This window comes from Rhinopithecus bieti, unplaced genomic scaffold, assembly GCF_001698545.2.
Source record: "Rhinopithecus bieti isolate Rb0 unplaced genomic scaffold, ASM169854v2 scaffold_3041, whole genome shotgun sequence".
In the NCBI taxonomy this organism is placed as follows: Eukaryota; Metazoa; Chordata; class Mammalia; order Primates; family Cercopithecidae; genus Rhinopithecus; species Rhinopithecus bieti.
In genome coordinates, this window is record NW_016804262.1 from 704,566 (window position 1) to 721,242 (window position 16,677).

Genomic DNA, 16,677 nt, shown 5'->3' on the forward strand with positions numbered 1-16,677 from the left:
AACCAGATTTTTATTTCATTGATTTTCTCTATTGTTTCTCTGTTTTAAATTTCATTGATTTCTGACCTTCATTATTTCCTTCTTTCTGTTTGTGTTGGGAGTGTTTTGCTCTCCTTTTTCTAGTTTCTTGAGGTAGAAGCTGAGATTACTGATTTGAGACCTCTTTTTGTTTCTAACGTAAGCATTTAGTACAATAGATTTTCCTCTCAACAGTCCTTTAAGTGGGCCCCACAAATTTTGATATGTTTTAATTTTCTTTCAGTCCAATGTTCTTAATTTTTTTGAGATATCCTTTTGTGTCCCATAGATTATTGAGAAGTGCATCATTCAATTTTCGTGTTTAGAGATTTTCTTGTTGTATTTCTGTTATTAATCTCTAGTCTGATTCTATCATGATTATTGCACATATTATGTATAATTTCAAGTTTTTAAAATTTCCTGAGGTTTTTTATATGGCTCAGGATATTTGTGAATTTTCACATGCACTTTTAATGAAATGTGTATTCTGCTGTTATTGTTGGAGTGTTCTACATATATCAATGAGATCTTTTTGGTTGCTGCTGTTGCTCAAATCTTCTATATCCTTGCAAATTTTCCACTTAGAAGTTCTACCAGTTGCTGGGGGTCGGGGACAGTGTTGAGGTCCCAAATATAGTTGTGAACTTGTCAAATTCTCCTTTTAGTGCTATCAAGTTTTTTTTGCTTCATTTATTTTGAGGCTTTGTTGTTTGGTTCACACACATTAGATCATTATGTCTTCCTCACAGATTAATTCGTTTGATCATTAATATAATGTCCCTCTTTATCTCTAGTAATTTTCTTTGTTCTGTAGTCTAATTCATAAGATATTTTAAAACCCACTCCTGTCCATCCTTTTACTTTCAACCTACCTACGTTAAATGAATTTGAAGTGAGTTTCTTTAAACAGCATATAGCTGGATCGTAACTTCTTATCCACTCTGCCAATCTGTCTTTTGATTGGTTTTTATTCCTCTGCTCTTCTTTTCTTGCCTTCTTGTGTGTTACTCGAACATTGTTTTTAGGATTCCACCTTGACTTATTTATGGTTTTTTGAGCGTAGCTTTTTGTATGGGTTTTTTAGTGGTTACAGTAGATATTACAATATACAAATATGGCTTATCACAGTGTACTGGTATCCACATTTTACTGCTTCAAGTAAAGTATGAAAGCCTCACCTCCTTTCAGGTGTCTTTACTTCCTTTACTTTAAAATATCATTGTCTTGAGTATCAGATGTTATACATTTTGTTTCAATCATCAAATGTGACTTATAAAACTCATGAGGCTTGTCTACTGACAATGCAATGGATTGTCTACTGCATGGATATATATATATTTCCTCTTTCTTCCTGATCCCTCTGGATTCTTTCATCATTTCCTTTCTGTTTGAAGAACATTCTTTAGCCAATCTGTTAGGATAGGCCTGCTAACTGTAAGTTGTTTAGTTTTCATTTACCTGAGGAGGGTTTTATTTGTCTTCTTCATTGCTGAAGAATAGTTTCACCAGATACTTGTGGTTGACAGTTCTTTTCTTTCAGCACTTGAAAAATATGCCACTTCCACCTGGCTTCTATAGTTTCAAATAAGAAAGCCACTGTCACTTGAATTGGTGTTTTCCTGTAAGAAATGCATAGTTTTTCTTTGGCTGCTTTCAAGAGATTTTTGTCTTTTGATTTCAGAAGTTTAATTATAATATACTTAGTATTGACTTCTTTGGGTTTATCCTATTTCGAATCTTCTCTTCTTTAATCAAAAGGTTTATATCTTTCACCAAATGTGGGGAGTTTTCAATCATTACCTATTTGAATACTCTTTCAGTCCTACCCTCTCTCCTCTCCTTCTGGAACTGCAATGATATGAATGTTGGATCTTTTATTATTGTCCCATAAGTCCCTGAGGTGTTGTTCATTTTTTTTGCCAGTTAATTTTTCTCTTGGTTACATAGGTTGAGTGAATTCTACTGCTCTGTCCTCAAGTTAGCTGATTCTATCATCTGTCATCTCCACTTTATTATTGTGTCCTTCCAGTGAGATTTTTTAATTTATTATATTTTTCAGTTCTATAATTTCTATTTGGTTCCTTTTTTATAACTGCTATTTTTGTTGCTGAAATTTTCTATTTTTTCAGTTATTTCAAGAAAATTTGTAATGGATTGTTGAGGCACATTCATGATGACTGCTTTAAAATCCGGGTCAGATAATTCCAACATCTGATTTATCTTCATGGTGGCATTAACTGATTATCATTTCATTGGTATTGTGATTTACTTGGTTCCTGATATGATAGATCTTTTTTTGGTCATAATCTGGATATGTTGTCCATTATATTGGGAAACTCTGGGTCTATTTATTTATTTTAGCAAGCAGTCTCCCTGGAGTTCTGCATGGACGTCCTGGACTACTTTTGTAGGCAGTGATTCCAATGACACTTTAATTTTCAGACACTTTCAGTGAGTGTATGTGTTTTTCTGCTTGGTTTAACTAGGCTGCTGGGACTCCCACTGGTCCTTCCTGGTGTTATCTGAAGGAACACAAGGGGTTTCCCCATTCTGGGACTCTTTGTGAAGGATAGGTATTTCAGGGCTACAAGGACCCAGAGGCTTCCCTAGGCAGGGACTTGTTGTGGCTGGTTTCCCCTAGCCTGTGTAAGATGGAGAGGACCTTTGTGGCAAGATGTCTCCCTACTGTCATCCCCCACTCCATGTCTCTTGGTGAGGGAAGGTAGACTCAACGCCATGGGGACAAAGGAGTGTCCTGTGCCAGGGTACTTATTGTGCTTAGGTCTTTCTTTCAGGTTCCACCCACCTGCCCAATGTTTCTCAGTGGGAGAGGGAGTCTCACGCTTATTGGGACAAAGCAGCTTCCCAGGCTGGCCACATCCTGGGCTAAGCAGGTCCCTTCTGGCCACTCCAGTATCTCTGGGTGGGAGAGGCAAGTCTCAGGCCCTCAGGTACACTTGCTGTGTCTGGGTCCCTCTTGCTACTGCTTCCCAGCTGCCTTGAGAGGTCTTGGTAGGTCTAGGAGTGGACAGGGGGAAAAGGAAGGGGTCTCTGGCTGTCAGAAGAGACGTTTGCTTACTCTAGACTCCTAGCGTTAGTGGGGCTCCAATCAACCCCCTTGTCATTGCCACTGAGTTTGCCTAGTGTTGTCAAATGACTACTAGTTGCTTTCTGTTGCTAGGCTGGGGGACCTTCTGTTAGATGAGGGAATATAAGATGCCTTGCTGCTGTGTTTTTCCCCAGTCATAGGGTCCCCAGGCAGTTCACCTTCTTCCTGCTTCCTTTGGAGTTCTCCTTTGTTTGCCTCTTGCATTATTTCCAGGGTTAATAGTTCTATTTAGCAGGGAGGAGAAAAGAAAAACTAGACACAGACTAGTGTTGACTAGGTCAACTTGATCTGCAGGAAGTCATCAAGTGATTCTTGACAAAGGTACAAACATAATTCAAGAGAGACAAATGTCGCTTTTCACCAAATCTTCCTGGAACAATTATATATTCATATGCAAAGTAAATTTCAACATAAGCCTCACATTTAATGTAAAAATTAACTCAAAATTAATGCTAGCCCTAAATAGAAAACCTAAAAGCATCCAATATTTTGAAGAAAACAAAGGAGGAAATCTTCTTGATCTAGGGTTAGCCTATATATATATGTAAACACTCTATAGATATAAATATAAATATACATATTTTTTCAAGGCATTCTTCAAGAAGCAGGGAGTTTTTAGACATGACACCAAAAGCACAATCTATAAAATAAAATTTTGACAAATTTGACTTCATCAAAATTAAAAACTTTTGCTCTGAGAAAGATACTGCTAAGGAAATTAAAAGACAAGGTACAGAGTGGGAGAAAATATTTGCAAGCCACATGGTCAACAGAAGACTCATATATAAGACAAAGAATGCTCAAGACTGAACAGTAAAAAAAAAAAAACAGCTTCGGCACAGCAAAAGAAACTATCAACAGAGTAAACAGGCAACCTACAGAATGGGGAAAAGTATTCACAAACTATGCATCCAACAAAGGTCTAATATCCAGAATATATACAGAACTTAAACAATTCAACAAGCACAAAATGAATGACCCCATTAAAAATGGGCAAAGGACATGAACAGACACTTCTTAAAAGAAGACATACATGCGGCCAACAAATACATGAAAAAACGTGCAAATTCATTAATCATTACAGAAATGCAAATCAAAACCATAATGAGAATACCATCTCACACCAGTTAGAATGGCTAATGCTAAAAAAATAAAAAATAACAGATGTTGGCAAGGTTGTGGAGAAAAGGGAGCATTCATTCACTGTTGGTGGGATTGTAAATTAGTTCAGCCACTGTGGAAAAAAGTTTGGAGATTTCAAAGAACTTAGAACTACCATTTGACCCAGCCATCCCATTACTGGGTGTACACCCAAAGGAAAATAAATCATTGTACCAAAAAGACACATGTACTCCTATGTTCATTGCAGCACTATTCACAATAGCAAATACATGGCATCAACCTAGATGTCCATCAATGTGGTATGTATACACCATAGAATAAAATGCAGTCATATAAAAGAATAAAATCATGTCCCTTTCAGCAGCATAGATACAGCTGGAGGTCATTATCCTAAGTGAATTAATGCAGGAACAGAAAACCAAATACCACTTGTTCTCAGTTATAAGTGGGAGCTAAACATTGTGTATACATGGACATAAAGATGAGAACAACAGACACCAGGGCACTGGGGGCTACTAGGTAGGGGAGGCTGAGAGGTGGGGAAGGGTTGAAAACCTACCTATTGGAATTGGGCTCGCTACCTGGGTGACAGGATCATTCATATGCCAAATCTCAATAACACAGAATTTACCCACGTAGCAAACCTGCACCTGTACCCCTTGAACCTAAAATAAAAGTTGAGAAAAAGCAAAAACAAAATCCCAATTTTAAAAAATGGACAAAATACTCGAACAGATACTTCACCAAAGAGGATATAAAGATGGCAAATAAGCACATTAAAAAAAAAAGTTAACATCATTAGCTATTAGGGAAATGCAAATTAAGATCATGATGAGATACCCCTATTTGCATATTAGAATAGATAAATAAATACTAACAATCCCAAGTGCCAGCAAGGATGTGGAGCACCTGGCATTCTCATACATTGCCAGTGAGAATGCAAAATGCTATTGCTACTCTGGAAAAGTTTGCTAGTACTTATAAAGTTGAACATACAGTTACCATATGACCCAGAAATCCCATTCCCAGGTATTTACCCTAGAGAAATTAAAACTGGCTGTGTGTGGTGGCACATGCCCATAATCCCAGCTATTCGGGAGGCTGAAGCAGGAGAATTGCCTGAACCCAGGAGGCGGAGGTTGCAGTGAGCCAAGAAGATCGCACCACTGCACTCCAGCCTGCGCAAGAGAGTGAGACTCCACCAAAACAACAACAACAACAACAACAAAAACCCTTACATTCACACACACATGAATGCTTATAACAGCTCTATTCATGATCAACAAAAACTGGAAACAACTCAATTGTCCTTTAACAGGTGCATGGACATATACCATGGTATACCCATACAATGAAATAATACTCTGAAATAAACTACTGATACACAAAACAATTCAGAAGAATCTCAAAGGCATTACACTGTGTGGAAAGGCCAGTCTCAAAGATTACACACTGTATGATCCTATTCATGTGGTATTCTCAAAAAGACGAACAGGCGTGGCTGTGCGATGATGGCTTGCGCATGTCATCCCAGCACTTTGGGAGGCAGAGGCAGGCGAACTGCTTGAGTTCAGGAGCTCCAGACCAGCCTGGGCAACATGGCGAAACCTTACAAAAATTAGCTGGGTGTGGTGGTGCACACCTATAGTCCCAGCTACTCGGGAGGCTGAGGTGGGAGGATCACTTGAGTCCAGGAGGTTGAAGCTGCAGTGAGTGGAGGTTGCAGTGAGCCAAGATCATGCCACTGCACTCCAGCCTGAACTCTACAAAGTGAGAACCTGTCTCTAAAAAAACAAAACAAAGCAAAACAGAAAAACGACAGTAACAGAGAACAAATAGAGAATACCAGGGGTTAGGATTATCTGGGGTGGTGGAACTGTTTTGTATCCTGGTTGTGATGATGGTTATATAAATCTCCACTTTTGTTAAAATTCATAGAATTGTATACAGAAATCAATTTTAAAATAAACCTTGCTGTGTATTCACTTTATATTTACATGAGAGTTATGATTTTACTTGTATACAAATTATATTCTAACACTATAGATGGAATGCCTGTCTTTATTCACTTTCTGCATCTCACCCTAGGGGATGCTGGTGTGACCTGATGACCTGCACCCCACTTTTTACTCTGCACCAAACACCCCTAAACAGCTTGACACAAACTTGAACATTTTCAGTATCAAAGGAGGCAATCATCATTTTGTTAAAATACTTCTAGGCTGGTAAATAACGGCTTATCTATCATTTGTGCCTCGGCAAGGCTTACTTTCTCTACTTTCCACTGCTAGCTGAGAGCCCACATTGGGAGAACCGGCAGTGAGGCTGGACAGCCCTCTGGGAGGCAGTGGGGAGGATGTCCACAGCCACTCACTAGAGCAGCTTTGCAAGGAACTCAGGGAAATCTAGAAGGGGAAGATGCAGGGATCAGGGGAGTCACAGCCTTCTCACTTCACAGCTGTGCCAGGACGCAGCCTACCCTTTTCGAGTTTTGGTTTTAGCTCTTTTCCTTAATAATTACCAAGATGCAAGTCTAATAAATGATGACATTATAAATGCCTTTTTGGTTTTAAAGCACACAGGTTCTTGGCTGACGCACAGTCACACAGAGATAGATCAAGAGGCACCATCTATGGCCAAACATGACCTTGGGCAGAGGGTCTAAAAACGAATGAAATGAGAACATAAGTTTCCAGGACTTCCCACAGTTTGGTGACTCCAGTGTGGGTTGGGAGGCTGTCCTACAACCCCAGCCGGGACCACAGACCTGCTTCCCTGCCCAAGGACTTTAGCTCTTTTGCGTGATGAGAGAAGTCTCCAGCACAGGCCTGGGTGGGACTTTGAGTAGGTGAAGCTCCAACGAGGACAATGCTGTTTCTAATTCCCGACTCACGGTCAACGTGAGGGAGAAAATCTCTGATACACCTTCGGGAAAGGCAATCTTAGGAATGATTAAAAAGAATTTCCTGGAACTCCTGAACTGTAGTTTCTTATTGCTATAAATAGAAGCATTTCTTTTTAACTTCTTTCCCCTGAAGGCTGCCAGGTTATATTAATAAGGGCTTCAGTACTTATTAATGCTGCTAGTTCATTTCCATTTTTCCAGCAGAATTTTGTCAATTAACCAGTGATATGTAAATAAATGCTTCTGTTTATTATTAAAAATAATTGTTGCCTTATCTAAATATCTACATATCTACCACACTGTTCTCCGTGACATTAGCGTGTTTTCTGAGGGCAGATTTTCTTACACACCTTGTTCATTATAATAGGATTGGACAATATTAAGATTACACAGTAGCTTTGATTGCAGCTTTTATTTTGTTGCTTCTTGAGAACAAGGAACTTAAAACAACAACTGTGTCAGAGGGTCAAGAAATCAAGAAAATGGGGCTAGGCCAGACCAAGCAGGTGAAGCACCTGTTTTGTTTTGTTTTGTTTTATTTTGTTTTTTGACAGGAAGTCTCACTCTGTTGCTCAGGCTGGGATGCAGTAGTGCAATCTTGGTTCACTGTAACCTCTGTCTCCCAGCCTCAGGAGATTCTCCTGTTTCAGCCTCCCAGGTAGCTGGGATTACCAGCATTTGCCACCCCAACCAGCTAATTTTAGTATTTTTAGTAGAGATAGGGTTTTAGCATGTTGGCCAGGCTGATCTTGAACTCCTGACCTCAAGTGATCCACCCATCTCGGCCTCCCAAAGTGTTGGGATTACAGGCGTGAGCCACCATGCCTGGTCAATCACTTCTTATATACTCACGCGTATTGAGCATCTGTTACACTAGCAGTAAATTAGGGGGGGTTGGGAATTATCTATCTTTAAGTATTACTTGAAGCACAAGGTGGGAGGGAAGAATTGACTGAGGTCCAGATGAATTTTCTTTTTATTTTGAAGAAAAGAATAGAAAAATAATCCTGTCAACTGCTATTTGAGAATTACAAAGCTCTATATTAGTTATAACAAGTACTAAAAGTCTTATACTTTCTAATTAAATATTGTATTTGCTGCAGCCAAGTAGAGAGGTTAATCATATATCATTGAATGCACCCATCATACATTCTGATAAAATCTCTAAGCAAAAGTTAATATTTCCCAGAGAGATCATCTTAACCCCTTTCTCTTATTTGTAAAAATAATAATAATAATAAATTGGACATCATCACATACATAGTTAAGATTTTAGTAAATTGGAAACCAATGGTAGGAAGGTCAATTAGAAGTGCTGGAAGCACAGATAGGTTCACCTGTTTTCTAAAATTGCAAGATGGCATTGTAGGATTGGAGAGCTCAGTTCCAATAGTCAGTCCAATACTCAGTCACTGAATAGAGTGACTATTCAGAGTTATCTACAAAACAGAGGCAGGAGTGTTTCTCAAAGAGCGTGCTACTTGATGTAAGAATAAGGAATCATTTGGCATGAAGGAGAAAATCTCTGATACACCTTCGGGAAAGGCAATCTTAGGAATGATTAAAAAGAATTTTCTGGAACTCCTGAACTGTAGTTTCTTATTGCTATAAATAGAAGCATTTCTTTTTAACTTCTTTCCCCTGAAGGCTGCCAGGTTATATTAATAAGGGCTTCAGTACTTACATACATTTCATGCATATGGAAATAAACACTTGGAAGTTATAAAATTAACTCTGGTAAAATTAACTCTCAGAGCATTCGTTTTTGGTTAAAGACAGCAGAACTTTTACCTCTCCTACAGAAACTTTAGCAAAACTACCTCAGGAAACAGGGATTTACTGTGGGATCCAAAGCTCTAAGGTTATTTTTCTACATTCATAGGTGGATGAAAAGGAGAGCAGGTAAACATATAGAATATTTGGCTGGCTCTAAATCGCGTATTGACATTTTCAAAGTTTAATCCCTTGCTCCTTTTTGATACCATTGACCATTTAAATACATAATTATAGGACAAGGCTGGTGGGAGAAATACAGGTCATGAACCCAGCCCATTTGGGGTTTCAATTTAAGCAAGAAGATTTTGTTATGTGGAAAATAATCACAATATTAGGCAGCATTCAATAAATTCCACATGACTGATAAAGATATGAAAGTCTCCAGGAGTTCAATGTTGAAAGAAATGTATTCGGATCAGGTGTCCTAATCCACCCAATCTATTCCAAAAGGATGGGAACAAGGCATCGTTCAAAGTAGAGAGAGGATTTTTTCTGGGTAGTGTCTGATTGTGTGAGTGTGTGTATTTCTTTATTGTCTGTCTTCTCACTAGGATGTAAGTTCTATGAAGGCAAAGGCTTTTGTTTACTGCTGTATCTCCAGCACTGGAACAATTCCAGGCACATAGAAGGTGCTCAATAAGGATTTGTTGAATGAACAAATTGTAGAAAAGAAGGTGAGAAGGTGTTTACATGTGACTAGGAGATAATATCTGTTTCTGAAAGACTTTAATAGTCAAGATTTGAGGGAAGAAGCAAGCCACAACAGTTAAGTTACGAGTAAAAAGAGGGTAGTGGGAAATTATTTTAAAAACAAAAATGTTTTAGGAAATCATTATCCTGTAGATCAAGGTTGTCTGAGTAACAGAAGTGTTAAAGCATTTGCTGTAAATATCTAAAATGCTGTAGATATAAACAGTGTGGAAAGAGGATATGAAAAAGGAGACAGAAAAATAACTTTTAAATATGTATAATAAACTCGTTCAATCAAGTGAATGTTCATGAAAACGGGTCTGAATACGAAAGAATAGTGTAGATAGAACTTATCATACATTTCACAAACAGGTCTAGTGAATGCTGTTTTAATGTAATGTTTTAATGTAAATGTTGTTTACATTCAAGTGTCCTCTATAAGGAAAAGCTTTAGAAGAAATGTTAGATATGTTGGTTTCAGTGAAGACTAAGGAAGGAGGAGAGTGGATAACCAGAAAATGAATTAATCACATCTCCTATGAGTGTTTTGCCATGAAGGGGAGTATAACTAAAGCCTTCGAAACCAAAAGTAATATGGTGCCTGGTCACCCAGGAGACAGAGATTTGAGTTTACATGTTGCATGGTAATGATATTCATCAGGAAAAAGAAATCCATACTTTCCGAACACTTCACATGTAATTGATCTTACTTCTTTCCCATCTCTTCTATCCTCTCCCTTTCAAAAATGTAGCCACTCTATGCTTCTTGATGTCTCATTATTCTTTGTCACTATCGCTCAGTCTTTTTATTTATCTTTTTCCTTTATGACCTTCTGTTAAAATTTTTTTTAACTTTTATTTTAAGTTCAGGGGTATATGTGCAGGTTTGTTACATAGGCAAATTTGTGTCATGGTTTTTGTTTTTGTTTTTTTTGTACAGATTATCTCACCCCTCAGGTACTGGGCCTAGTACCCATTCATTATTTTTCCCAATCCTCTCCCTCCTGCCACCCTCCACCCTCCAGTAGGCCCCAGTGTGTGTTGTTCCCCTCTATGGGTCCATGTGCTCTTGTCATTTAGCTCCCACTTATAAGTGAGAACACACAATATTTGGTTTTCTGTTCCTGCATCCGTTTGCTAAGGATAATGGCCTCCAGCTCCATCCATGTCCCTGTAAAGAACATGATTTCATTCTTTTTTGTGGTTGCACAATATTCCATGGTGTATATATACCACGTTTTATTTATCCAGTCTATCATTGATGGGCATTTAGGTTGATCCCATGTCTTTGCTATTTTTAACATAGCAAAACATGTCTCACTCTTTTTAACATAAAATATTTTTAGTGGCTTACCAGATGAATGCAGTTAAAATATTTTATTCTATTTCTAGGAGTCCAAAGTTTTAATAGTCACAAGACAAGAAGGGTTGACCAAAAGATAGACAACAGGACAACAAGGCTATGGCTAATCTACCCCTCAGTGGACCAAAGGCTAAGAAGGGAAGAGAGAAGGGACACACATCGAGATCCAAGTGTGCTAGGCGATGGTCAGGCACTTTCCTCACACCATATCGCCTCTTACAGCAGCTCTTAGAGGCAGGGATCATCATTTTCATTTACAGTTCAGAAGACCAAGGCAGTTGTGTCTGAATCCAAAGTCTCTGAGTTAACCCTCATGCCAAAATCCTCTTAAATCCTAGGAGTGTATCAGGGTTTATCTTGAAATGGGGAGTGAGCTGCCAGAATGTGCGGAGAAGGAGGGAGAGTGAAGACAGTACAAAGAAGGAATAATTATTCTCATTAGTTTATATTTGTTCTCCCTGGGCATATGGTAAAGGAGTCAAACATCTGTTCCTTTCAACAAGCAGCATTCAATAATTAAAGTAATTTTTAATATTTAATCGATAAATCATTTTTTACTGCCCTTGATGAGCCTGATACTATTCTAGGCTCTATGGATATAAAGATTTAAAAAAAAGGCATGGTCCTGGATCTCAAACAGCTCATTGTTTAGTAAGAAAGAACATTAATCAACACAAATCAGTGCAGGCTATGGATGAGATGGAATCCATTCACAGAGGAGTTTCAGTTTCACGGGATGACTGATGGCTGTGTTCTGGAGATCTTATGTACAGCCTGGAGACATTATATTATATCCAATAATACTGTATTGTATACATGAAATTTACTAAGAGAGTAAATTTCAATGTTCTCACCACAGAACTACAAAAAACAAAAGGGAACTCTGTGAGGTGATGGAAGTGTTGATTAACTTAATCATGGTAAACATTTCACAGTGTGCACAGATATCAAAACATCATGTTTAAATGTACATAATAATTCATTTGTCAATTAAGCCTCAATAAAGTGAGAAAAAACTATAGCTAAATAAATAATTAAAAACCCAAATTCACAAAAAATGGGCACAAAGTAAATATTTACCCTGGTATGATCAGATAAGGCTTCACAAAAACAAAGCTGTAAGGAAAATAATGAATAGGAACTTGCCACAAAACAAGAAAGGCTATTCCAGGGTAGGCCATGCTTGGAGTTTGGGCTTCAGCTATGAGAGGGAACTTTGTTTTAGGCAGAGTCATATGATCTGACTTTCATTTAAAAAGGTGTGTAGTGGCTGGCCATGGTGGTTCACGCCTGTAATGCCAGCATTTTGGGAGGCCAAGGTGGGCGGATCACACGAGGCCAGGAGTTTGAGACAAGCATGGCCAACATGGTCTCTAATAAAACCCCATCTCTAATAAAAATTAAAAAAAAAAAAAGAGCTGGGCATGATGGATGGCACACACCTGTAATCCCAGCTACTCAGGAGGCTGAGGCATGAGAATTGTGTGAACCTGGGAGGCAGAAGTTGCAGTGAGCCAGGATCACACCACTGCACTTCACCCTGGTGACAGAGTGAGACTCTGTCTCAAAAAAAAAAAAAAAAAAAAAAAAAGGTGGGACCTTGCACCTCTGGGGGCACATGCATGGAGGATGGATTTATGTAGGGCTATGTGAAAGTGGGAGGATTTACAGTACAATAAGGAGGTTGCTGTGATTGACATACAACAAAAAGGCCTGAACTAGGGAAGTAAAAGTGAAAACGAAAGGAAGAAATAGATGTAGGAGAGTTAAGACATAGAGTGGATAGGACTGTCTTGGTCATTCCATATTGGGGATAAATGAGAAGGACTTCAAGATGATTCCTAGGCATGGGTGATTGTATGGGAATATGGTTAACATGAACAAGCATAGGGAAGAGACGGGGAGGGAGCTTGGGAGCTGCGGTGAACAATGAGGTCAGGTTGGAACATATTGAACTTAAGGTGCCTTCAGAGTGAAAAGGCAGAGGACTCCACCAGGCAACTGGACACACAGGTCTGGACTCAAGAGAAGGGTCTCAGCTTTGGAATGGGAGCTAAAACTATGGAGAGTAGGAATAGGAGAACTCTGATATTTACGGTATTGCAAAGGATGAAAAGATAGCACCAAGGGCCAACAAAGAAGGGATTTATCCATAGAACAAAGTGACATGGATCTAATGAGATCAAGATGTGAGTGCTTCACAGTGTTATGGAAAATGTCAGTGTCAAATATCACAATAAAGCAAACTATAGCTGTGTGAAGATTAGCAGCTTGATATTTGCAAGTACACAAAGTGAGTTCCCACCCAGAAGGATTGCCCAAAAGGTTTAGGATTAAGAACCAGATTGAGATGTAAGAAAAATAAGACAATTTTAAAAAGCCAAGAAAAGCAGAAGAACTAAAGATGAAAGCTGATGTGTTCACCCGTCTGGGTGAGGACCAGAGGGAAAGGTACACTTTGATTGAGGGACTACATGTACAACAGGGTCCTGTGGCTGCTCATCAGTCAAGTGGCCTGTCCCTAGCAAGGCAGCAGAAGGCTGAGTCTTTCCCAGGGCCATAACTGGGTAGACTAAAGGGGAACACTTGTTTCAGAGGCAGCCAACGTTCCGGATGGCCTGTGAAAATGAGATTGAGTCTCCTGAAAATGCACAAAGAGACAGAGAGAGATTGTACTTGATTGCTGCCAGGCTTTTGAACTGGAAGGCTGTTTTGGAACTGGGGCCAGATTTGGTCCCTTAGCAAACCACGCCACATGCAAGCTACAGTTAGAGGTGAGGCCGTTAAAAAAAAGCAAGCAAGGAAGCAAGTGCAAGTAAGTTACCATGCAGGTGGAGGGAGAAAGAGAGGAAGAGAGATGGGCGGGCCCTGCAGTTGTCACCTGTCCCATTGAGGACCCTCTGCATCCCTGCACTGAATTCCTTTATATCCTTGTACAGTTGGAGTGGGTTTTGGCTCCTTGCAACTGCTTATTACAACAATAATAATAGCAACAGGAGCTGACATTTGTTGACTGTTTACCATGTGCCAGGCACTGCGCTAAGCATTTCACACGTAGTGACTTACTTGAGGCTTACAACAGCACTATGAAAAACAGTTCTATTTTTATTTCAGTTTTATGGATGAGGAAACAGAGATAAAGAGAAGGTAACCTATTTGCTCCAGATGCATTGTTTACAAGTGTGGAACTTGTCAGAAATAATCTTTTCCTGCCAAAGTTTGGATTTCTGTTCTTTTGAATAAATGTGAATGCCTGTGAGTGCCAGTCAGGCACTGCACTAAATACAGGGGATGAAAAGAAATTGTTCAAATAAGAACATGTCCTTGTTCTTGAGGAGCTTTTAGTCCATTGGAGAGAAGCTCAGAGAGGCCAAAGGGTAGGGCAGAGCAAAACAAAGAAAAGAGAAGGACCAGGAATGGAAAGGAAAGGAAAGGAAAGGAAAGGGAAGGAGAGAGGAGGGAAGGGAAGGAGAGAGGAGAAAAGGGAAAGAGAGAAGAGGGAAGGGAATAACAGGGAAGGGAAGGGAAGGAGGGGGAGGTAAAGGAAAGAGGGGGTAGGGAAGGGAAGGAAAGGAAAGGAGAGGAGAGGGAAGGGAAAGAGAGGGGAGGGAAGGGAAAGAGAGGGGAGGGAAGGAAAGAGGGGAGGGAAGGAAAGAGAGGGGAGGGAAGGGCAGGAGTGGGGAGGGAAAGGGAAGGAAAGAGGAGGGAAAGGAAGGAGGAGGGAGGGAAAGGAAGGAGAAGAGAAGAAAGGAAAGGAGAGGGAAGAGGGTAGTCAGGGAATGGGAAGTAAGGGGAGAGAAGGGAAGGGAAGGGAAAGAGAGGGGAGGGAAGAGAAGGGAAGAGAAGAGAAGAACAGGGAAAGGAAGGGAGAGAGGAGGGAAGGGAAGAACAGGGAAGGGAAGGAGAGGGGAGGGTGAGAAAGGAGGGGGAGGGGAGGGAAGGGAAGGGGTGGGAAGGAAAAGCGAGGAGAGGAGAGAGAAGGGAAAGGGGAGGGAAGGGAAGTAAAGGGAAGGGAAAGTGAAGGATAGGGGAGAGAAAGGAAGGAGGGGGGAGGGAAAGGAAGGAGAGGAGAGGAAAGGGAAGGAGAGAGAAGAAGGTAGGTCAGGGAATGGGAAGGAAGGGGAGAAAGAAGAGAGAAGGGAAGGGAAGGGAAAGAGACGGGAGGGAAGGGAAGGGAAGAGAAGAGAAGAACAGGTAAGGGGAGGGAGGGGAAGGACAAAGAAGCAGAGGGAAGAGAAGGAGAGGGAAGCTGGAGGGAAGGGAAGAGAAGGGAAGGGAAGGAAGGGAAGGACAGGGAAGGGGAGGAGAGAGCAAGCAGAAGCTATGGGACTGGAACCACAGGAGCAGATGAGAAGCAGTGATGAGAATATTGAGCAGCAGAGACTGTAACAACAGAGAAGAAAGTCAGAGCAGAAGATAAAGCAGTCTAAGGAGGAGGCAAACCACTGCCTACGCCTTGGGAGACCTGGGGCCCAGCCTCCTTGGAAAGCAGGGGTCTGGTATCCGCTCTCCACAGCCTCCAATGCCACCATGGCCCTTACAGGTTTAAGTCTACCATAACTCAATACAGTTTTTCAAAGAATCCAGGAAAGTTCTCACAGGAGAAGTATGTTTTAAAAATATGTAAACATGTAGGGCCAAGCAGGGTGGCTCATGCCTGTAATCCCAGCACTTTGGGAGGCCAAGGCAGACAGATCACGAGGTCAGCAGTTCGAGACCAGCCTGGCCAACAGGGTGAAACCCCATCTCTAGTAAAAATACAAAAATTAGCTAAGCATGGTGGCTCACACCTGTAATCCTAGCTACTCAGGAGGCTGAGGCAGGAGAATTGCTTGAACCCGGGAGGCAGAGGTTGCAGTTAGCCAAGATAGGAGATGGTGCCACTGCACTCCAGCCTGGGCGACAGAGGAAGACTCCGCCTCAGAAAAAAAAAAAAAAATGCACAGACCTTAAAAGGATATTACAATTGTCCCAACCAAGTAAGAGCGTTGCCCTATTTGCCTCTCCTCCTCCTCGTTCCTTTTCCCATGGAGGGTCAGAGACAGTGAGGGAGGCGGGGAGGGCTGTGGAAGCAAAAGTGGGGCAGGAGGAGAGAGGGCAGGACCACACACCTGGGTGTGGGGTTCCCCACCTGCAAAAGGCAGCAGCGGGAGGCAGAAACCCTCACACCAAGTTGGTTACCCAGGGTTGGGCTTTCAAAGGGCTGTCTGAAGACTGCTGTCCCTGTTGTCATGTTTTAATTAAAGCGACTGTAGGACTCTGTTGTTCCTACAAGTGATCCAAGTGACCCGAGTTTTTGGCCAGAGACAGAAGACAATTCTCTCCAGGTAAGTTTTAAAGAGATGGTAAGAGACAAAATCAAGTTCCTTTTAATTTCATCTCATGAGTCTTGCCTGGTTCAACACAGTGATGTTAGAAGAAAGCTTCCTATTGAAGAGCCACCCCTCCCTTCCACCAGTCTCGCTGGGTAATGAGGAACTCAGGACACTTTCTTACCTCCATCCTTTTTCTTTGGTGGCGCTTTTGCTGAGAACAGTATTTCGTCCAGAAGCTGGCTCCGATTTGTCTTCTATGGGAGATCCAAATCCAGCACTAAAATGATAACTATTTTTTCTTGTCATTTGAAAAAAAACCACAACCAATTTCAATCATATGGAAAATAACAATACATTACATTTGCATTTAGAGCTTACA

General features: G+C 40.6%; 1 protein-coding gene across 7 annotated transcripts in view; it reads right to left on the reverse strand.

The window, feature by feature from the left end:
- The window catches only part of ARMC3 (armadillo repeat containing 3), a 121,378-nt gene that overhangs the window by 13,679 nt on the left and 91,022 nt on the right, over positions 1–16,677 (reverse strand). For 5 of the 7 annotated variants that reach the window (XM_017867444.1, XM_017867442.1, XM_017867447.1 and 2 more), the window contains one exon: positions 16,480–16,596. In XM_017867444.1, the coding sequence (XP_017722933.1) occupies positions 16,480–16,596 (117 nt within the window). The remainder of the gene's footprint in view (positions 1–16,479; positions 16,597–16,677) is intronic. The other 2 variants (XM_017867445.1, XM_017867443.1) reach the window with 1 other exon arrangement.